Source organism: Chionomys nivalis, chromosome 22, assembly GCF_950005125.1.
Source record: "Chionomys nivalis chromosome 22, mChiNiv1.1, whole genome shotgun sequence".
Lineage (NCBI taxonomy): Eukaryota > Metazoa > Chordata > Mammalia > Rodentia > Cricetidae > Chionomys > Chionomys nivalis.
The window spans coordinates 12899268-12923237 of record NC_080107.1 but is presented as its reverse complement, the minus strand read 5'-3'; the positions used below and the strand labels follow the sequence as shown (position 1 = coordinate 12923237).

General features: G+C 46.4%; 1 protein-coding gene across 1 annotated transcript in view; it reads left to right on the top strand.

Moving 5' to 3' along the window:
- Positions 1-1103: 1103 nt before the first annotated feature.
- Myo3b (myosin IIIB) overlaps positions 1104-23970 on the top strand; it is a 283171-nt gene continuing 260304 nt past the window's right edge. The window contains exons 1-5 of the mRNA XM_057755693.1: positions 1104-1280; positions 2835-2969; positions 9868-9972; positions 10221-10320; positions 13195-13271. Of these exons, the coding sequence (XP_057611676.1) occupies positions 1131-1280; positions 2835-2969; positions 9868-9972; positions 10221-10320; positions 13195-13271 (567 nt within the window). The 5' untranslated portion in view covers positions 1104-1130. The remainder of the gene's footprint in view (positions 1281-2834; positions 2970-9867; positions 9973-10220; positions 10321-13194; positions 13272-23970) is intronic.

The window sequence follows — 23970 nt, the reverse complement described above, 5'->3', positions numbered from 1 at the left end:
CATGGTGATTCTAAACCCTATCAAATTGACAACGAAGATCAACTATTACAGATATACTTGTGACACATCACACACACACACACACACACACACACACACGAGGGAGGGCACTGGCCTGGAACTCACTGTGTAGCTCAGGATTGACCTCAACATGGTGGTTCTCCTTTTTTTACCTCCTGAGTGCCAGAATATAGGAATGTGTCACTGAGCTCAGCTTTAATGTTTTTGATATGTTCCCAATTAGTCAAGGCAAAAGGAAAAAAAAAAATTCTTGTGCCAAGTCACAGGACTTTGCTTTGGGAGGATTATCTAGAAAAGGGAAGTTCAAATTGGAATACGCACCACAAGGCTGAATTTGGTGCCATGGCTCTTGCTGGTGGATCCTGGGTAACTTTTGTGGGGTCTAGACACAAACCTAGGTTAAGACACTCCTCTCAGCCTGAGGGCACCTGATCCCAAGTGGACTTTCTCACAGCATCTGTCCTGGATTTGGTGTTACTAACCTTGAACTCTGAAAATCTCTGTCCTTGAAGCAGGGCAGTGAGCCAGCAGTGTGGTGTGATTTGCCTGCGTGGTGATTGCCCTGTGGATGGGGCACAGGCTTGGCTCCTCTTTAAAGGGCCCTGAGGCTGGTCAGTGGGTTCTGTGCCCAGACCAGCACCTAGAATTTGCGCTTTTGACCTTGCACACCTCTATCTCCTGGATTCATTTCCAGCGACTATCCGGAACCCCGGTCAAGAGTGGGGACAAGCATTTAGACTGCCGTCTTCCAGCTACGTTCCCTGGTAGCAGCCACCTCTTGCCACTCAGCAGCTGCTCAGACATGGCAGCTGCTCCCGTCTACCACCTTCCCTTTCTCTCGCAGTGTGTGATTTTGCTTCGGTGATTTTAGCGCGTGTCAGAGTCCTGCTACTTCTCCACTCTATCATCTATTAGCATTTCTTATGGATGTGTCGGATTCTTTTCCTGCCTTGAAAATACAGGGAGACAGAAAGGAAGTAACAAGGCTACTGATTAAGAAAGGAATCACTTCTGTTCTAGAGGCCCGTTCCCTTTAATCCTGCGATCCACTGCTCAAGATACAATTTCTCAACAGGAAACACCTGTATGGATTATTTCGCTACAACCCCATGATGCTTGGACTGGAATCCCTCCCAGACCCCACGGACACCTGGGAGATTATAGAAACCATTGGCAAAGGCACTTACGGCAAAGTCTACAAGGTAGCCAACAAGAGAGACGGGAGTCTGGCGGCTGTGAAGATCCTGGACCCCGTGAGTGTGAGTAACAGAGGGAATTGTACCCATGTCTGGTGTGTCAGACACACTGGGTCGGCCATTTCTTCTGTTTTTTGGGGATAATTTTCATGAACGCTGACAGGAAATCTCAAAACGAATCCTGGTTTGTCAGCGCCTCAGAAGGAAAGAACTTGGCTTGGAGTTAAAACTGCACTAGACTTGCTGGGGAGAGGCCGAGGATGCCTTTAATCCCAGCCCATGGCGGGGTGGGGGAGTAGCGGATGGAGGGGTGGATTGGGGGTTGCGGGGTCACAGAGGCAGGCACAGAGTCCAACCTGGTCTACAAAGCAAGTTCGAGATCAGCCAGGGCTACGCAGAGACACCCTATCTCAAAAACCCAAAGCAAACTAACAAAACAAAAACAAAACTTTCCTGGACTTTGGTTTCTTGCCTGTTTTATTGCTATTTTGGTTTTAATGTCTTGGACTGTTAGAAATTATTCTTTTGGGGAAAATGCTGTATTTTACTCCTTGTTCTTTCTAAGTCACAAAATGAGCCAGCCTCACGATATTCAATCATCTGAGGTGACATTTTCTCTCAAAACGCCAAGGTTACAATGCTCTGCTCTGCACAGTGAAATTGTGTCTTGCGTGAGCCCCTTCAATCTTTGAACATTCAAACATTTTTCAATAAAAAGTTATTTACAATAATACAGTTAAAGAAAAATGTTAACATAAAGGAAAGTTATTGCTTAAAATAATCAAAAGGTTGGAAATGGTATCAGTGCAGCGACTCTTAGCTCTTTTTCACATCTGACAAGAGTGACTTTAATATAAGTGGAGTCTAATATGGTGGTGCATACTTGTAATTCCAGCCCTTGGGAGGGACAGGCCTTGGGGGGGAGTGATTTTGAGTTGGAGGTCAGCATAGGGAGCACAGTGAATATTAGGTCATCCTGGCTCCATAGTGAGATCATGTTTCAAAAAATCCCAAACCCATGATCAACATGCTTTATTAACTGATGATCTGAGCGCAGTGTCTTTCTGCACCTTTCCTTACATACCTGTTTAAAGCAAGCATGGATTATGGGTGATGTCTTGTTTGTGCTTTCACAAATATAGCTTGCCTGACGGTCAGAACACAGAGCTAAGCCACTAGCTGGCCATAGAGGCCTGGCAGTGGTGATGCACACCTTTAATCCCATCACTCAGGAGTCAAAGGCAGATGGTCTCTGTGAGTTCAAGGCCACCTTGGGCTACAGGAGATTGGTCCCTTCTCAAAGAGAAACACAGTCAAGCAGTGGTGGCTCACACCTTTAATCCCAACACTAGGGAGGAGGAGACAGGAGTGATATGGCTGGGTGGAGAGAGGAATATAAGGCAGGAGACAGGAGCTCAGGGCATTCAGTCTGAGGATTCATGGAGACAGGGTCTTGCCCATTTTGGTTTGAGGGTTTGGTAGAGGTGAAAGGTCTCTCTAGGGATTGGCTCTTTTACTTCTTTGATCTGTCAGCATTTACCCCAATATCCAACTCTGGGCTTTTATTATTAAGACCTGTTAGAAATCACACTACATGTATTTTTTTAACCCTTTTAGGATATGGATGAGGAGATTGAGGCTGAATACAACATTCTGCGGTTTCTCCCTAACCACCCCAATGTCGTGCAGTTTTATGGGATGTTTTACAGAGTGGATCGTTGCGTCGGAGGACAGCTGTGGCTGGTCCTGGAGGTGAGAGGCTTCTGTTGCCCAGCCACTGCATGGAAGTGAGTGCTGAGCACTGGGGGCAAGCGGGTGCTTTGTTGGCCAGCGTGTTTGCAGGGGTGCGGTGGAGGAGTAGACCCCCCTCCTGTGCATCACGTATCTGACCAGCTGTGAGATACTGTAGTCTGTACGGCAAGGTGTGTGGATGAGGTTTCTTCTTCAGCTGCTAAAACAAACAAACAAACAAACAAAAACCAAAAAACCCGTAACCCTCTTTTCTTCTAACACATAGTGGATCTAGGAATCCAGTTGGGAAATATTATTGTGTTCTACAAATTGGAAACATTTTATAGAATTCATGTTCTAACTTAGTATGTCCCCTTTTGGAACTCTGCCTATGATGCAGTTGGCCGGCACCATTTGTATCTGCCTCCTCATGTTCACTGACTCCCGAAAGCTGAGTCTGAGAGTTGTGTATGGAAGGTTTGTTAGGGAGTGCTCTTCAGAGACTAGTGGAGAGAGAGGTGAGGGAATGAGGAAGGCCATGGGGCAAAGAGAGGTTAAACAGCAGTGAGACTGTGATCGTGGTCTCGGCTAATTCTCTAGTGCAATGGACAACGAGGAGTTTGCTCGCAGCTGCCCCTCTGCCCTCCTGCAGCAGTTGGCGTGGTGGTGGTGAGCAATTCCTAGCAAAAGGTGCCAGGGCGACATTAGACACACTGTCCAGGGGACAGCAGACATTCCCAGGAGTATCAGCTGTGCAGAGGGGACCTAGAGAGAACGTAATGTGTGCACCTCTGTCCCTCCTCCTGTTTTTTAATGGGAATGAATGATGTCTGGGGCAGGAGACTGAGTCCCCTACATTGCACTCCCCATGAGACCGAAGAGAGCAAGGACGACGGCACAGGCCATTTGCTTCATTCTCATAGGACCCACCCTGATTTGTCTTGGACCCAGCCCCTCTGAACTAGCTCACCCCTCCCTGCCTCTGGTCATCAGGATGATACAGGAGCCTAAGGACACATGTGGACACCTTAAAGGAGCCCAAGAGCCACCTTCCCTTCACCGACTGGTGTCTCTTATCCTGATCTTCTTGGATCTGGGCAAACCTGAGATACGAGAAGACTATGGGGCATTATGAACTGGCTGTCATGGCAACCATGGATGGAGAATTCATTATTGCATCCAAGCGTGATGATCTGCAGGAAGCTAGTCTCAGTATTTCTGCCACATCAGCTGCCTTCCTCACCAGCTAGCAATACAGCGGTTTTTGATTTCTGTGCCCCATCTTTGAGACATTAGTTGGCGTGTTAAATCATGTACCTTCTCCCATCATCTTTTGGGTTTCATTAACCACCTGCCCTTCACCCCCATCCTGAGAAGATTAGGGTTTTTAATCTTGTCACAAAGCTGTGTGACCCTGATGCTTTGCTCAGGAAGGATGTTATTTCTTGAGTCTCTGTCTTCTTTTTTAGCTCTCTATAAGAAGGTTGGTAGGATGGCATTGTTCCTAGGATGCTGGTGGAGGGGAAGGGTTGGAAAGATGGCGTTGGTCCAAATACTGAACTCTGTAACTGCTCTCAAGAGTCTAGAGTGCAATGAGGGGATGCTTCAGTCAGATGAAGGACGGCAAACTTCTGACAGGAGAAGGGAAGAGCTAGGAAGGTCAGGTCAGAGCAGCATTTACAGGCTCGTGCTGTGTTCAGCACAAGAGAATAAGAAACAGCTGGAGGGGGTGATCCTTCCCACCACACTCACATCCAGGGAAGAATGAGCTGGGAGCTGGGAGCCTCCAATCCATACACCTCTCAAAGAGTGACCATCTCCCTGCTGGATATGGAGTTCCCAGGTCTCAAGGGAAGTGGTTTCATTTGTGTAGTTGCAAGCTGGAGACTTGACCTAATATTCAGTAAAGTAAAGATTATCTGTCCCAACTCAAGTGGGAAACTGAGCTGGACTGCCGAGAGGCAGATGGAGAGACCGACATGATGGTTACTACGGGATCTCAAGTAGTTTTGTCTCTGTTTTGAGGCCCTCTGTAGAACCTCACACTCTTGAAAGACCTTTACAGTCTACTGACCACAAGGCTATGGAAGAAATTCTTCTTACCTCTGCTTCCTCACAGTGTCAAATCAACACATTGGTATAGGAGACACTTGACAGTTGGAGCTGAGGCTAGAAAAGAGGACTGGCTAGTGTGTTACCTGGACCACTCCCTAATAGCATAGAGGAGAGCTGAAGGCTTATTGAGCAAAGAACACTTCATTGCTTGAAGTTATGGCTGTCCCCGTGAATGCACATACTGTGATTGAGTCAATAGTCAATGATGTTTTGAAAATGAGACATGGAATGTAAATTCTTTCTGCTATTTTTCTTCGTTTGGAGCAAAATGCTCATTAAATTCTAGGTGCATCCAGCTGCCTCATTTCCCAAGTGCTGAGGGCAGAGGGAGGAACTGAGGAGTGAAGGCACACCCCTGCATTTGAATCTGATGGCTGGCAGAGAGGGCGGGAAGGATGGACTTACATGCCAACCCTCGGGGCTGAGGCAGGAGGCTTGTGTGCCCCTTGACAGCTCTAGGGAGATTATTTTATCTAATTCATTTGAGTACAATTTTTTGCTTTGCTTTTAAAAGGCTCAGTCTGTTTCACTCTGGACAATTATCAGTGAGCAGCTGTTCTCTCTCCCTTTATATCTAACTTACCACGGTCTTTCTCTGTAACCCATAGGCTACCCTTTTAAAGCCTTGCTAGGGAACTTATCAGCTTCCCAGGACAGCTTCCTTCTATATATCCCACATAGTTTAATTACATTTCTGTGAATTCTGGAGAGCCAGACAGCTCTTAGCTCTGACATTTACGGAACAAAAGGCACCAGCTGAATAAGATTTCTTTGTGTTTCGTTTTGTTTTTCTAAACTCACAGCTGAGTTTTGATCCCACTGACAAATAGCTCCTTTTAATCCCTTCCTAAGTTCTGAAGTGATGAAGAAAGGTACCAAGTTTGCTCCCTGCTAAAGAGGCCCTTGTCACACTGTTGGTCATACTCAGAAAGAGACTAGCAAGAGTCTCCAGGGGAACTTTCCAGCACTGTGGTAGCTTGGGTCAACACTGGGCATTTAAATGTTCTCTTGGTAGGATTTCAGCATTCCCCCTTCAACAGGAGAAAGCACATGAGCCCCTGAGATGGGAGCCCAGCTGGGGAATAGTCCCTACAGAGCTTCTTCATGCTTTGCATCCAGAGAAGCAAAGAGCTTCACTGGTACTTTCTCTCTTTGTGTCTGTAGACAGTGCCTTCACTTTCCTCATGGAGGTACCCTGAAACCCCCTTTGATTCTAGGTCATAAGCACCTCATGACTTGACTCAAGGCCCTGCCCCCCCCCCCCCCGTAACTGTTATTTGTGTATGTGGTGCATATGTGAGCATCGGTTTGTTGTAGTGGGAGCGGCGGGCTGCGTTCCTGGCACCCGGCCGTCCACACGGCTAGCTTTACCCAAAATAATTACATGGAAACTGTATTCTTTTAAACACTGCCTGGCCCATTAGTTTCAGCCTCTTATTGGCTAACTCTTACATATTGATCTAACCCATTTCTAATATTCTGTGTAACACCACGAGCTGGCTTACCAGGGAGGATCTTAACCTGCGTCTGTCTGGAGTGGGAGAATCATGGCGACTGACTTCACTGCCTTCTTCCCAGCATTCTGTTCTGTTTTCTCTGCCTACCTAATTTTCTGTCCTATCAAAGGCCAAGCAGTTTTCTTTATTAATTAATCAATGAAACAACAGATAGAAAGATGACCCTCCTCCATCATCAATTCATGTGTGTGCACACATGTTTGGAAGTTAGAAGTCATTATCTTTCTCTGTAGCTCTCCATCTTATTCTTTGAGATAGGGTCTGTCACTGAGCCTAGAGCTCACCACTTCAGGAAGAGTATCTGGCCAGAAAGCTCTAGGGATCCACCTGCCTCTGATCTCCCCAATGCTGACTGGGGTCACAGATATGCACTGCCATCTGGCTTTGTATGTGGGTGATGGGAACCTGGACCTCAGCCCTCGCACTTTTATGACCAGAACTTTACCAACTGTGCTAGCTAGTTTTATGTCAACCTGACACAACCTGGAGTCAAGAGAGAGGAGGGAGCCTCAGTTGAGAAAATACCTCTATAAGATCAGGCATAGGTAAGCCTGTAGGGCATTTTCTTAAACAGTGACTGGTCGGGGAGGGCCCAACCTATTGTGGGTGGTGCCACTCCTGGGCTGGTGGTCCTGGGTTCTGTGAGGTAGCAGATTGAGCAAACCAGTAAGCAACACTCCTCCATGGCCTCTGTCTCTAGGGTTCTGTCCTGTTTGAGTTTCTGTCCTGACTTCCTTTGAAGATGAACAGTGATGTGGAAGCATAAGTCAAATAAACCCTTTCCTCTCCAACTTGTTTGGGTCATGGTGTTTCATCACAGCAATTGTAACCCCCACTAAGGCACCAACTAGGCTGTCTCTTCAACCCCTTCCCGCATGGATGCCTCCAGCCTTCCTGCTGGATATCCCATGTTTGATGCTGTTGTCCCTTAGTTCATCTGCCAATCTGCTGCCAAAATTCTATTTCTGGAATGTAAACCTGAACACTGAGGCTGGGGACTGTGTCAGCTCATGATTGAGCAATAGGTGATAAACAGTCTAATTGCAGCCCGGGGAGTAGAAAGGTGAACATGAAATGTTCTTTGTCCTTTTGGGGTCCTGTACCACACAGCTAGAAGCTATAGAATTCGGAGCCTTTTGTGTGACAGTGCTGGCTCAGTTCAGAGGTCCCAGTCCACGGCTAGAAAGGCCTTTCCTTTGGGGCCTCTGGAGGGAGTGCTGATGGCAATGGAACTCTGGTAGAACAAATCACTCATCCAATGGCCAAGAAACAGTATGGGAGGATGCCTCAACCATCAAAGACCTCCCACAAGGCCTTTCTTCCAAAATGCCATAGCATCTCCTAATAATGCCATTTTTTTTTTAATGGATAAGTTCAGCATCTAAACTATAGGCAGATGGAACTGGAATACAACATCTGGGACATGAGAGCCAATGGGGTTGAGTAGCTACAGATATTCTCCATTTCGCTGGTCCCCTGGACTGGTTTCTCTCTATCCACTAGCTCCTGCAGCCGCTTATGAAATAACCATTTTGAGGCTTAATATTAATTGCATATTCTTTGGCTTATTAGCTCAGGCTTCTTATTCACTAACTCTTACATCTTAAATTAACCCATTTTATTATTTTATATTTTACCATGAGGCTCGTGGTTTGTTACCTTTTGCTTTTTTGGGCGGCTCCATGGCCTTCTTTCCTCCTCTATCTCTGCGTGGATTTCCCGCCTTGCTCTACTCTGTCTTGCCATAGGCCAAAGCAGCATCTTTATTAACCAATGGTAAAAAAACATGTTCACAATATGCAGAAGGGAATCCCATATCAGGGTTTAGTGATCAATTCAACTTGGTATTGGCAGACTGCTGACATCAAGGTCACTTAATACAGTATCAAACCCAAAGGGTCATCACAATCTTCAAATGTTGCATTGCTTTAGGGGTCCCTGCAAAATAATTCCTAACAGTATTTTGTGCTACTTCTAAGGATTTCCTATTAGGGTATTAGTATAAGCAACTTAAAGGCTAAAAGCACAGGCATTTTATTCCAGGCTATTTGATTGTTACTGTGTAAGAATCTGCCAAGTGGATAGCAGGGACGGCATCCATATCAAACAGAAACACACTCTCACTGTTTATTAAATGCTGCAGCTGTTCATAACTGGAGCTGAATAGATCCTAATATGTTGAGGTCTCTTTTAGTCTAGCTGCTGATCTGCCCTTTGTCGAGCTTCATTATGTAAGAAAGCCAGTCCACTCAAGCAGGGGAGCACCCCCCACTCACTGGTTTACTTATCTCAGGCAAAGCACCCCAGGGAGCCCAAGTCTCTAAAGTGGAGGTTTTATATAAGCTCAAGGTTGGCTGCGGCCATGGCCATTGCATGACAGTCCTGAGTTTGCTTCCCAGAAAAGGGCAGAATGTGAGGACATCAGTCTGCCCGCAACCAGGGTGTTTTTAACAGTTAAAGATGCTACCAAAGGTGGTTTGTAGCAAACCCACACTGACTCTACAATTAATATAGTTTATCCCTGAAAACCCTGACATTGTTGGGAGAACGCTGTTCTCTGCACTCATACTTTAGTGATATACACTGTACAGTTGAGGACAAGATGCAGGTGAAATCTTAGAATGTTTTACATTACAGAGAGAAAGGGAGGGAGGGACGGAAGTAGAGAGAGAGGGAGAAATAGAGAGGCTTAAAGTCTCCTAAAACCTCGAGTTGAACGAGAAAAAGCCAAGCACACCACAGGCCTGACAGACACGGACACCTTTAGAAGAGTCTCTGGGCAAGCCTCAGATGCCTGCAGTGCCCGCAAGGGAGGCGGGAGAGGTTGAAATCATTGAGATTTGTCTCTCGTCTGGTATCAAGGGCATTCATCTTGCCTCTTCAGCTTTTTTTTTCATCCTCAAAATGGATGCTTCAGATAGAAAAATACCAGACAATAGTCTCATAAAGTGAAGAGTAGCCAGTAAGTTGCCATGGTTACTGATACGCTTTTCTCTTTCAGATTTCTAAGTAATAACTTGTGCTTTTATATTTGACTTGGCAATTAAAAAGTCAGCCTTTGGTTCACTCATAAACCATTACTTTGAATAAAGACCACACATATACAAAGAACCTGATTTGGTTGTCTAATAGAAATTTGCAATCTAATTATTTTAGTCTGGAGTTGTGCCTTCTGCAAATTTACCACATTGTCAGCAATCAGTAAGATTTCTCTTTCTAAACGTATTTGTCTTTTCTTTTTGCTTTGGTTCTCTGGCTCCCTCTCGGTCCCCCACCTCCTCTCCCAGCTGTGTAACGGGGGCTCTGTCACTGAGCTTGTCAAGGGCCTCCTGAGATGTGGCAAGCGACTGGATGAAGCTGTGATCTCCTACATTCTGTATGGAGCCCTCTTGGTAAGAATGTCCGTGGTGGAGAGGGGACAACTTGTGCACAGCTTGGCTCCACACTGCACATTAGCAGAGGGGATTCAGTCTGGGGATGGTATAACCTAGTGTGGACTTGGATGAAACTGTTGAATTGGCTTGCTCACAGCTCTGATCTCTCTCTCTCTCTCTCTCTCTCTCTCTCTCTCTCTCTCTCTCTCTCTCTCTCTCTCTCTCTCTCTCTCTCTGTCCTGCTGTGGCGCTGGGACACCGTGCAGGGCCTTCAGCATCTGCACCACCATAGAATCATCCACCGGGATGTGAAGGGGAATAACATTCTTCTGACAGCAGAAGGAGGAGTTAAACTCGTTGACTTTGGTAATGACTGTATCATTTGTTTTCTTGATGTGTGTGGTTTTAGCCCAAGGGGACAATTTATCGCAATCTCTGAAGACTGGGGCCTCTCTGCTGCACCACAGGCTCTGGGACTTTCCAGGCAAACGGGCTGGAGAGTGGGGGGCTTTCCAGATGGATCACCCTCGGAGACGCTCTTTGCTAATTACTTTCGGCTTTTGAAACAATTTTATTAGAAACAGAGAATAAAAGTATTGGGAAAGAAGAACTTCACAGAAAATGGTAATTTGGTTTGTTTGTTTTTTGTTTTCCGTGAAAGTTTCCCACCTCAGGGCAATTGTCTGTAATTTACATTTTTCATCTCTCTTTTGCATATGAAAAGAGAAAGCAGTTTGATTTTTTAAATGGCTTTCTCTAGCCTTGGGCATACTTATTTGCAGTGCACAGAAGGTAAACGGGTCCTCTGGGCCTGGGAGATGGGAAATTCTGACTCCTGCCTCCACACGTGAGGTAGGTTGGCCCGTAAACACTGACAGGAAATGTAGACAGTACCATCTGGGGCCAACGCTCTGTTCTGACAGTCCTCAACCAACAAGCCATTTAGTTTTCCTCTGTTTTGGCATATGGGATGGTTTACTCTTCAAAATAAGTTCAAGGGTTAGTTACAAACCATGAGAAACCATTTAGAACACTTGGTAAAGATACCAGTGTCACAAAACAAGACGGTGGTTTTTAGCGTTCGCAATTTTACTGGTAAGAAATAATTTGGTAGAAGAACGTGTCTGCAAATTATTTGTGTGAAAAGAAGTTATTTAAGAATAAATGATGTTGGGGTTGGAGAGATGGTCAGCCATTAAGAGCATCTGTTGTGGAGGCTCACAGCTGTCTGTAACTCCAGTTCCAGAGGACATAACACTTTCTTCTGGCGGTCTCTTGTAGCATGCATGTGGTGCACACATACACACACACACACACACACAGACTGACAAAACACTGACATACACACAAAGCAAAAATTTTGAAAATGAAGTTGTTTCAGGTGCGTCGGTCTGTGTTTTAAGAGGCAAATCAAGAAAAAGGGGGTAGAAGTGGGTTGTCTGAGGCTGTGCTCCTCTCGCAATAAGAGAAACGATAGAACTGTAGCAATGTGTATTTTCCATATGACTCTGAGGGCAAAATATGCCAGGGAGATAGCCTAGAAGGAGGAGGATAGGGCTTCAAACCAATTTATCCACTAATCAGCTTTGCAAGCTTCGAGAGAAAAATGTTCTTAATCTTTCCAGTAAAAAGTTCCGGAACATCCAGTTGCTGTAAAAGAAATTTCTAGAAATTAAAACCAGAAAGATGTAACTGTTTGTTTACTATATTGTTATGGAGGACTTGGCAAAGTGGGCATTATCTGCGGCCCTGTGACGTGGGTAGAGTTCTAGCTACTGGGAATGCTGAGATGGGCGACTCACTTGAGTCTGGGAGTTTGAGACCAGCCTGGACAACAGAGCAGCGTCCTTGTCTCAAGCGTGGGAGCTGGGAGATGGCAGCCCTTCCAGGCTTTTTAATAAAAAGAATATGAGTGGTGAATCCTGGAACCTGGGGTCCTCTGCACATCACCCAGGACCCATAGTCTCTAGGGTGGGTCCATTCATAAGAAGCATACGGTATTTAGACTTGAGTTCTTGTCTTCACCTGCCATAGTACCGACATTTCTCATTTTCTTTAGGGCTGTGCTAGACTTCTGTTTAGGATAAAAAAATACATTACGCTTATAAAGTACATGACACGAATATTCTCATACTTGGTATTAGAAGAATCTGTCTGTAGGTGTGATTGTTGCCATTATCCTAGTTTGAAGATGAGAAAAGTGAGGTTCAAAGATAAAGTGGTCACAACACCAGTAAAAGGCGTAACTGAACTGGAAGGTGACTCTCTGGACTCTTAATCCAGTCTACATTTCCTTCCAGTTGATTTGATGGTACAGAGAAGAGAGGGTCATAAAAGGACACTGGAATAATATTAAAATTCAGGTCTTCAACACTGAGCTTTAGATAATAATGCTGTTGATTTCTTTTTCCATTTGAGAAGCATTGCTTTCTTGCCAAGTTCCTAGTCTTGTTGGCTAGATAAGGCCTGAAATCTTTTCGTGTCTAACTGATGCTCTATTACAGATAATGCTTGCCAATCTTCTTCCGCCATAAAATCAAGCACTTATTAAAGAAATCGTCTGAAATAATTGGCAAGCATAAATTGGGTTGGTCATATGTGTTGGTATTTTTCCTTATACTCCAAATCGGCAGCTATACAGACAGGAACGTTCCTAAGGAAACACAGGTTCTGCTGAGTTAGATAGGATGATTAAAATGTCATTCATGGGTTGGCAAAGTACTGTTCACGGGACAAATATGCCCCAACTTCTATTTTTATGCAGCTCATGACCTAGGGACTGTGTATATGCACATATACAGCTATTATAGTTTGAGACCAGACCATGGTATATAGCTCAGGTTGGCCTCAGACTCACTATGTAGTCCAGGCTTGACTTCAACTTTTGATCCTCCGACTTCAGCAGGATCCCAAGTCCTGAGATTGTTGGCATGTGCTACCAGGCTTCGTTTTATTTTTACATTTTTATTGACTGGTAAAAACTCAGAATAATACATTGTCATGTAAAAACTGTACTCGATTCAAATTTCAGCATCCATAAATGAAGTTTTAATTTGGTATAGCCACATTTATTTATTGATGTGCTTCTTTTGTGGCTGCTTTAGTACTCTGGCAGAAGTTAATTGTGACAGGGGCCATGACACCTAAAATAGTTACGATTTGGACTTTTATAGAAAACATTATCAGCCTCTATCTAGCACCTCATGCAGCCTGCTGAACTCTGATACCCTTTCCCTGTAGGTGTCTCTGCTCAGCTTACAAGCACACGCTTACGGAGAAACACATCAGTTGGGACCCCATTCTGGATGGCCCCTGAGGTAAGCGGGAGCTATCTAGTTCTTGGTACTTGTTGGGTGCCTTGCTGTTGTGCCTTTGTAGAGGCAAGACACATCCTCTCTACAATTTTCAGGAAGAAAATCCTTTATCCTTACAGAACTCTGAAATCCTCGTGGGTGAGGGATGCTGATAAGACAGTCTCAGAAAATCAGGATTATATCACAGTCAGCCCATAGGGTGCCTTCGTGCCATTAAGAAAAGGTAACCCCCCGGGAGAGGCAGCTTCTACAAGGGTGTTGGCTTGGCAAATCCATCTAGCTTTGTCTATGTTAGAAACCGTCCCCTTCTAGAGAAATGCAGCCATGCCCCACGGCTGGATGGCGAGCCTCATTTTATCTCTAAGCAGCCTAGAGAGCCGCATGCAGTGTTCCCCGGATGTTTCTGTTGCGTACATAGCAACATCTCTTGCGTATGTTGTTAGCTTTCTGCCATAGAACAGGGTTTGGTCCTAATTTAGTTCTGGCCTCAATACAGAGATGAGGTAGGGGGGCTTTCTGCTGGGTAAGGCGTGTTTGAGTCACCTGTGAGGTTTGCTCACCGGGTCAGCATTTCATTCCTCAGTGCTCCGACCTTCGCCTGAAAGACATTCTCTGGGAGAAAGCAAATGGATTCTTTAAATCAGAGGGCGTAGGTGGTCACCCCTCCCCGAGACGGCTTTCAGTCTCCAATCTGTCCGCACCGTCAGTCTTCTGCGTGATAGCCCAGGCGGTCTCCTAAGACAACAAGTAGCTTGTTTCAATCTCTTCAGTGTTTCCTACTACCTATGACCTTCCAGTTTTATATTTGAGTAACCAACAGATTCACTTTTCATAAAAGGAAAAAGCCGGCAAATTACAGAATTTACTTATTGTAAATGTTTCTTAAATAGGTTGAAATGCATGAAGCTGGATCTAAATGTTTGGTCACACATTATAGATCTGTAGAAAAATACTTAAAAAAAATCACAAAGTCAGCGCCCTTCAAGAACAGCAGTTTTAATGAGACGGACGCTCTTGTTTTGAGTGTTATTTGCGTTCTGCAGTTTGACTGTGCCTCAGCACACAAGTGGGGTTCTTTGAGTCTGGTGCTCCTACCACCGCATACCACGTGCTGACCTCACCTCCCCGCAGCCCCCAGCTTAGCTGTGTTTCCGTCCACATGATCGCTCTATGCAAACAGCACCTCTGCTGACTTCTGGCTGTTGCTTTGTGTAAGCTGGGCACGGTTTCACAGGAAGGGAACGTGGGCACTAAGGTTATAAGGCAAGTAGTTACCCAGATAATCTGGGGTGTTTGCATTTGTGGCAATAGAAATCCATGAAGTAAAAATGAAGAAATCCATTTCCATAAGGACCTTGGGAACCCCACAGGGGAGGATGTGGTCATAGTTCCTTTGGATGCTGAACAGAGCCCTCCTACCACATTCTTTTGGATCCGCCGAGGTTCCTTTACAATTCCTCTCCCTAACTCACATCTTAATTCTCCAACAGCAGTGGTGACGGAGTCCCCTCCCTCATCGCTGGCCTACACTGACACTTTTACTTATATCTAGGTAGGAGCTTATCGCTGCTGCTTTCAACCCTAGCCTGCCACTGTCCCCTCTGCACAGTGATGGGCTGGACTCCCAGGGCTTGAAGCTTTGGTGGGGACTTGGATGCTGACTAAACTCTCCACCCCCTGCTGGCCCAGAGCGGGGGCTCAAAGAATATTTGCTGGATAAATGAACATGTTGGCAGTGAAGCCCCAGGGATAAGATAAAGAGGGCACAGTTCAAGATAGAGGAATTGGCAAATTCCTCGTTGGATTTCAATTGATCTGTCCTGAAAGGGGAGCCTAGCTACTCACTTGGCTGGCATAATGTAGAAGGCGTTCCTGTTTTGATCCCAGCAGACTGGTTCTCCTAGCCACAGGGAAAGATGCAAAGAAGCCTTCCCTGGACTTTGGGCATTCACTAGACATTTGTGGCTTCCCAGCTTCAGTTGGGTTGAGGAAAGTGCGTGGAATCTTTCTGTAAGGGGCAGTGAGGAGGTCCATGGTGAGCTTCTGTTTCCGAGGTTGCCTGGCCCTGACTCCCTTCTCAGCAGGGAAATCCCATGTCCCCCCTGTCTACTGCAGTGGGTTCACGGAAAGGTGGGAAGTCTGAGAAGTGGAACCTTGACACCCTCACTCGGGAGCAGGTTTCTGCCGGCTCCACATGGGTCCCAGCCTGCAGTTTTTAGCCTGTATCCCCCTCACACTTTAATTTTTGAAATGGAGTATGACTTTTCCCAGCCAAGCTTCGCTGTGCTCCGTGACCCTTCGTGTCCACCCACGGGAACAGCCTCCTGCTTGTCAGATCAGTGCAGCGAGCATTTAAGCTTTCCACTGTGAGCAGTGCTTTGGGTCAGCTGCAGGGTTTAAAAAGTCTAATCAGTAACAGTTCAAATTAGCATTGTCTTCATGTGAAGCCTGAATACCATATCGACTGTAATATGCTTTTCCGTCAGTTCCTGTGAGTAAGTGGATTTGGATTAAATGCCACAACAGTGCCTGTCCTAACAAGGTCAGCGGATTAAGACTTGCAGATGGCCTATACTTTATTTTCAAAATGCAATGGAAAGAGCCCTGATCTTATTTTATTTCTGAGAAATTAAGCCCGTTATTTCCTTCCATTTCTATGACACCAGCTTGAGTGACTGTGATATTTAATTCAAATAGGCTGTCCTACCAACAAGGTGGCTAACGGAATGTGACCAGACCACAATCAAACGTTGACGAGCCCTCCAGATTCACAATTCACTCTGGCTGCTAGAAGCTAGTCAAACGTTCTTCAGTCCCTTCTGCTCACTACAGTGGGGAGGGTAGATAGGCACTACTGCCGTAGCAGAATGTTGGTGAAGGGGAATCAACCCAGCAATGCGAGGGAGGGCAGATCCCACCAGGTGCTCACACTTTGCAGCAACACTGCTGGGGAAATAAATTGCTGGGCACAGTAAAAGGGACCGTCTGTCCATCAAGATCAGTAAATACCTAAGTAGCATACTGTGGCCACAGTAAGGAAAAAAAGAGCTCGGCATGAAAAATATGCTTTACATTACCCTGAGAAAGATAATTTAGGCAACAGAAAACTGTTTTTGTGATGGAAACAGAGGTTGGTGAGTCTAGGGTTTGTGACTTGGCAGCACAATAACATCACTGAAGTCCAGGATCCCATTTCTCTTCCCCTGACACTGGGGTGTGAGTCCAGGACTCTGTTCATTCTAGGCAAGTGCTCTACCACCAAGTTACACTCCCATCCCTGAAACCCCAGTTCTCAAAACCTCCTTGGCTAGGCTTGCTGCAACCTATATGCCTTCGTTATCCAGGGCCTGCCTTGGTGATGGGTGGTGAGTAGGCACAGTGTCTGTGATGATAGTGAGGCAGGAGAAAGCACTGAGTGTGGTAAGATCCCATAGAAGCTTGCCTTGACGCCAGTGCGCCAAGCGTGGGGCCAGCTGTGCACATCTGTAATAAATTCACAGGTTTGCTGTAACCCAGTGGCGTGGAGTGGGTAACAGCACACACTGTTACCCACTGGTGCCACAGAGAAGGGTCTACTCTTAGTCTGGAAGGTAGAAATGGAGACTGAGATGTAGAAGCATTCGCTCTCCCTAAAGGCTCCCATCCCTTTGTGTCTTTTGTGTCTTCCTGGCTGCTGGAGATTAGCTGGCCGTCCTTAGTGTCCTTTTGGCTTGCAGTAGCATGGCAGTAGTCTCTGCTTTTCCTCCAGCATGTCTCTGCCTTCACGTGACTGTCTTCTCATGTGGACCCTGGTCTCATGGGTGAAGGACCCACCTTGTTCCTGCACGACTGCATCTTAGCTAGTTGCATCCACAGTAGCCCTGCTTTCAGTTAACAAGTTCATGTTCATGATTCCTGGGAGTTAGAACTTCAACATTTTTCTTTTGGAGGACACAGTCCATTCCATAACAATTCCCCAAATACTCACATGCCTTCCTTTGCAGCATAGTGTTCAGTTTATAAGGCTGTTGGGTGACTGCTTGGATGCCCCCAAAGGCTGAATGTCATAGGTGCTAATTTAAAGTGACTGTATACACACACACACAGAGACATGTACACAGACACACATGCACACATACATGCACATACACACACATCACACAGACACACAGACATACACATAGACATACACAGACACATGTACACATACCACATGGCTGCCTCTCTGGTATCTGGCCTGTGATTTTAGCTTATAACTAAGGCTCCTTTGTGTGTGTGTGTGTCTATGTGTGTGTGTCTGTGTGTGTGTGTCTGTGTGTGTGTGTCTGTGTGTGTGTGTCTGTGTGTGCTTGCACACTTGGGTATTGAACACAGACAATTAATTATTATTTCTTTTCTCCTCTACTGCCTCCTGATGGTTGATTTCGCTTAATCAATACTGTGAATGATAGCTCCTTATGTTTTCTTGGTGCTTGCCTGTTATTTTGTAAATACTTAGGCTCATCTGTGAGAATGCCCGTTAGTGTGACCGCCTCAGTATCATGATGAGGAACCCAGGGCTCTGCCTGTCCAAGGGCCCATGAATGCAGGGTAAGTGGTGAGCGGGGGTAACTGGAATCTATCTTTTGCGAGTCACTGCATTAAGAGATTTCCAGTATAATCCATGCTAGCTATCTACAGTAGTATTACACACCCCATATTTATATCCGTCACACACTCAGTAATATCCTGTGGGTAGCAAAAAGGGGTAGAACCTACTCTCTGTTAGCAAGGGGTTAGGGGAGTTGACAGTCTTCCAGACTTACCATCTCACATTGGGAAGAACTGAATGAAAGTAACAGGAAGCAGTGGAAAGAGACAATAGACAGTTGTGTTCAGTGCTAAAAATAATGCCTCAGATAAAGGCTAAAATCAGAAGACTAGGTGTGTGTGTGTTGTTATGAATAATAGCAGCCTAGGAAAGGGGATCCACATTGTCATCTATCTTTTCATTGAGGTTATCTGTAGACCGTGTAAAGCAACACCTTAGACTTAGCTGGTGTGTGCAGGTATGACCTGCTAGCTATTAAAATATTAACATATTTCCATTCTGAGTGGTAAGCGCCTGCCACCAGGAGGGCTTGCGTTTTCCTCAGTCATAGAGACACTGTGTCTTTGCTCAAAAGCTGGTCTCTTTACCAGCTACAGGGGCAAAGCATGGGCAGGAGGGAGCCTTAGGCCAACACAAGCAGCTCTTCCTTCTATAGGGCCTGATACGTCCTTCTATAGGGCCTGTCACGTGCCAGCCGAGTGTCCTGCTGAGTGTCTGAGTTTGGGGACGTGGAACTCGCTAAGCACAAACACAGCAGGAAGTAAGCCTTCCCTCACCGAGGCTGACTCACCCCCAGGACTCTGATAGGGGCTTTTCATTATGTACTTTTAGTTCCTTCTCAAGGGTGGATATTATTTTTTCCATTTTATCACTGGGAAAAGCGAGGCTTGGAGAAGTGGAGGCGGCACCATGTCCCAATCTGCTTCCCTAGAAAGTGCTGAAGCAGTTTGGATTTCCAGGCAGCACGAGAACACAAGCCCCATATTATAGATGCCTAAGGCATGGATAGAATTCTCATCCGTGCCTGGTTTCAAGAGTGTTCATAGGAGATGTCGGGGGTGGGAGAGGCATGGCTGGTGAGTGAAACAGTTCATCCATCAAGACACAGAAGTGTGGCAGAAGGATGCTCTGAAACCGGAGTTTGGAACACACCCTTTCTAAAGAAGCCATTCACAAAGTACAGCCTGGCTTCATGGCGCGATTCACCCATTGAGAGGCATCCTTGTGTAGCCGGGACCCCGTCCGCACACTCGACATCCTTCCAAAGCAACTAGCGGCCGTTTTTTGTATTGGAAAACAGACTCAGGGATAAAATAAACATTTGCTTCTTTTCTGAACCCCCCCCCCCCCCATTTACACTTCCGTTTGCCTGTTGTTGCAAACAAGAGCTAATCAGCAGAGAGGAGAAACAGATGTGCTGTGACGACGCTCTTTGCCCTGCCCAGGGTCCTTGACAGGGAGGGTTACCATAGCAACCATCTTACACCCATGCAGAAATAGCGCAAGCATTTTGCAACCACTCTTGACTTCATTAATTATGCCATTCCCAGCTAAATGATACGACAATGCTATTTCCTTTGGCCCTGCCAGGAATAGAAATGACAAATGAGATATTTTGTGTTGAAGGGTTGAAAAAGCCATAAAACATTACAGTTCTGGGAGAATTTTGCCATCCTTGTCATTTATATTCACTAAGCTCTTGCTAGTGGATTTGGCTCCCAAACAAGAGCCGGCATTTGCTTGCTATGTATGAGGCACTGAATGCTGTATATGTATTGACTGATCTGGGATGCTGGGGACAAACCACAGAAGGCAGGGCTGTTTCCACCCTAGTGTTTCTCACTGGTGAGGTAAATAAGTCACAGGAAGTAACCATCCTTTGTCCTTGGATGGTTATTAGAATTTGAACTGAGATGTTTAGTTTCAAAGTCCTCATCGCCACCACACACATCTGTATGTGTGTGTATGTGGTGTGCAAATGTGTGCCCATGTGTACGTGTGTACACGTGGAGGTCATAGGTTGAAGTCTTCCTCTGTTTTCCCCAATTGTTCACCTTATTTTTTGAGACAAAGTCTCTCCCCGAGCGCAGGGCATATTAATCTGGGTATCTCGGCTGGCTCATGAGATCAAAAGCTCTGCCTGTCTCTGCTCTCCCGGTTTTCAGGTCACAGACACATGCCTCCTTGCTAACTCTCTTATGAGCTGTGAGGCTCCGGATTCAGTTCTCTGGCTTTCCCAGAGAGCACTCTACTCACTGAGCCACACCAGTCCCCAAAGTCCTCACTATTAATACTACAGAACTTGTTTAATTGAGTACTGGTGCACCCAATAAAATATGTGTCTTGGTTAATATTTTTATCAAGAAGTGTTCTTCTTGGTGTCAACCTACAGTGAGAAATAAAGAGCTCAACTTTCTAAATAAATAATTTATCCAGAAAGTCAAGGCACTATAACACAATTTGGTTTTTTTTCTTTTTTTCTTTTTTCTTTCTTTCCTTTTTTTTGGTTTTTTCGAGACAGGGTTTCTCTGTAGCTTTGGAGCCTGTCCTGGAACTTCCTTTGTAGACCAGGCTGGCCTCGAACTCACAGAGATCCGCCTGCCTCTGCCTCCCGAGTGCTGGGATTAAAGGCGTGCACCACCACCGCCCAGCTTATAACACAATTTGTGAATGTGATGATCATCCCAAGGGGTTTCAGTCGGGGGGGACTTAAAACATATGATGATGATGATGTGTATGGGTGCATATGTCTTGGCACATGTGTGGGGTCAGTTCTCTCCTACCTTTTTGTGGGTTTCAAGGATTGAACGAAGAAACACGTATGGCTGAGGCCACAGCCCAGAGGGCTTGCCTAGCACACACAAGCTCTGAGTTCCATTCCTCCATCACACATACTGGTTACAGAGCTTATCCCAGGAGGTGACATCAGTTCTTAAGCAGAGGCAATGAGTGTGTGGCCAGTGTCCTTGGTTGCTCAATTTGTATGGCAAGTGGCAGTTTGGCAAACTGGTATCTGTTAGGACAACAAACTGCCCGAGTGTCTCTTCTTCATGGCACTGGCTCCATCTTACCAGGCTCGGGTGTAAGAGACTTTGTTTCGGTACTGATAACCTTTACTCTGGTGTGTCAAAGAAAACGTAGTAATTCAACACATCACAAAATACCAGTGATTAAGCTCAAGGGAAGAATCTGGAAAAATAAAGTGCTTTAGGAGAATAATTTTTTTCTGATCTGAGCTCTGCCATTCACGGTTTAAAAACAATGATTGCTCAGTTTTTTTTTTAATAGGTTTTAGTTTGAATTAAAATATTAAGAGTGTTTGTATTTTAGGGTCAGAACTGGGAGTTTTCTCACATTACCACTGATGTGGGAAATGTTGAAGGCTAGTGTGAGTGTGCATGTGTGTGAGCATGTGTGCGTCAGTGTGCATGCGTGTGTGAGCATGCGTGTGCCAGTGTGCATGCGTGTGTGAACATGTGTGTGCCAGTGTGCATGCGTGTGTGAGCATGTGTGCATGTATGTATGCACATGTGTGAGCTGAGAGTGTGTGTCAGTGTGCATGTGTGAGTGAGCATGTATGTGAGCATGTGTGTGTGTACTATCTTGTGCATGTGTGTGTGAGCATGTGTGTGTGTACTATCTTGTGCATGTGTGGAGGGAGAGCAATCTTCTCTTATTACTTCCCACCTTAACTTCTGCAAGTCTCTCCCTGAGCCTGGGTGGCTGGTTCAGCTGTTCCTTAGGCCTTGAGCCCCAGGGATCTATCTGCCTGTCTCCAGCCCCCAGCATGGGGATTACAGGCACTTCCCACTATGCCCAGCTTTTCCATGAGTGCTGGGAGCAGAACCTCAGGCCCTCCTACTTGAGCAGCAAACACTCCAATTGCTAATCCGTCTCAGCTGAGAACTTGCAGAATATTTTTGATCAGGAAAGTGGGAGAAGATTAAAAAGTAAAATGAGGAGGGAAAAGAAACTGCCTGCAAAGGCAAAATAAAATAGCACAGTGGAAGTGCGGGGAGGGGGGTGGGGGGTGCGGGGTGCAGCATCTGCCACAGGGGTGCCTTCAAACTGATGTCACCTTGAGAGGGGACGAAAGAAGATACTGTGATGTGCTGTCACTTGATCTCAGACCTCCGTCTTCAGAGTTGTAAATTTCTGCTCTTTATAAGCTAAACAGCAATGAGTCACGTGCAGCGCAGTCCTTTGATCCCAGCACTCAGGAGGCAGAGACAGGTGGATCCCTGAGTTTGAGGTCAGCGTGGTCTACAGAGTGCGTTCCAGGACAGCCAGAAAGACACAGAAGAACCCTAATTTGAAAAACCAAAATAAATAAATAAAATCAACAGCAACAACAAAACCCTTGTGGTCATATATTAGAAGAGACTGACACGGGCAGTCCCTTCCTCCCCTGCCTCTTCCATCTCACAGAGAACCCTTGTAGGTCATAGTGGGAAAAGTTCCTCCTTGCTTTTATGTTCCATGGCTTTTATGTTCCTTGCATAGTGAGGCTGGAGTCTCACCAAAGTCTTGGTAAGGCAAAGTGAAGTTGGTGGCCTATTTTGGTCTGTGTCACTTAGACCTCCTTAGAAATCTTGGGAGAGTTGTGGTAGGGTGCACAGCTCAGTGACAGAGCACCTGCCAAGTATGCACAGGGTCCTGACACCACATGCTTGTGCAAACACACACACACACACACACACACACTCAGAGCCTGGGGATCCTTGAGGACCTGCCAGTACAATCACCATGAAAAATGAAGGCTTTTAGAGCGTATGAGACCCTTAGAGACTTCCAGTTCTTCCCCCAGTGGGTTCATCTCTGAGATCCCATTGCCTTTGGCAGTTTCTGGCTTCCCAGGCATTTATTCCCTCCCTTCTTATTTGGGAAACAGAGCAGAAATCTCTCTGTCCTTCCTTACCCTCTCAGATGTGGCTCTGCTTCCTAAGGCCCGATGTATGAGCGAAGAGCTTGTGTGGGTGACGGGCTGCAGCAAGGTTGATGACTGGGTCTAGACATAACTCCCCCTGGGTTCCGGGGAAAGCGTCCCCCTCAGCTGGAGCTGGGTGGAGAGGTTGAGTCATGTGTCAGTGTGGAGGTGTGGGGCGGCCCCGTGGGTGGTGGTGAGATGTCACCACTCTTCTTGGTGGGCCTAAGTATAGGACCCCATCTGCCAACCTCGGGTCCAGATGTGCAGAGCACACGTGCACAAGGGAGGATGCCTCTGATCTCTCCACCCCGCTAAGTAGAAAGTGTCAGAGCAACATCCTCCAGTTAGCATTTGGAAGCAGCCAGGCTTCCTCTGTGGGGAGGTGGAAAGGGCCTGTGTTCTCAGGAGTCGAGGCATGTGCTGAGGGAAGTCAGTCATACAACTCTCCCGAGCCCAGAATCTCAACGCCCAGGAGGCCTCTTGTCCGGGGAGCCCATGCCCCACGGATGGACGGGAAAACACACCGAAGTTAAACTCTGCCCTTGCTTCCTTGCTGAGTGGTCGCTGAGCTACTGGAAGAAAGCCTCTGGAGGAGACAGGTGGAGTTAGGAGCGACCTGGGCAGAGCCTTGCCACCAGATGATGCAAAAGCAGGCAGGGGCGGGACAACCGCTGGACACTGCGCTCTCTTCTGCCCATGGGGAAGTCTATACTTTGTTTTCAGTTTAAGAAAGTCAAGGAGAGTCACTCTGTTAGGAATGGTGACGTTTCCAGGGGTGTGGTGATGCCTACGGTGCCAGGAGCCTGGGTGAGGACCCAAAGCAGAGGCTGCTGCGCTGGGCAGGGGTACACCCCAGCGGGAGCATCCCGTTCCTCTGACTTGCTTTTCTTCCTAATTTCCAAATGCATCCTGGAGGAGAAAGGCATGCTCTCCCTCAGCGTCTTCCTGCTGAGGACACAGCCTTCATTTCCACCGGCACACTGTGTGATGCCGGGCAGGTTGCTTACCTGTTCTGAGCCTGTTTCTTCTCCCAGGGTAATGGTCCTGAACTGGAGAATTCTTTGCAGTTTGCTCTCTGTGGGAGGGGCCATTAACAGGTAGAGGGAAGAGAGAGCTTCTTTCTTGCTTCGACTCATAGAAAATGCACTGTCATTGGTGGTGGCCCCTGCATGCTCCCTAATATAAGAATGCCTAGACTGTACCTG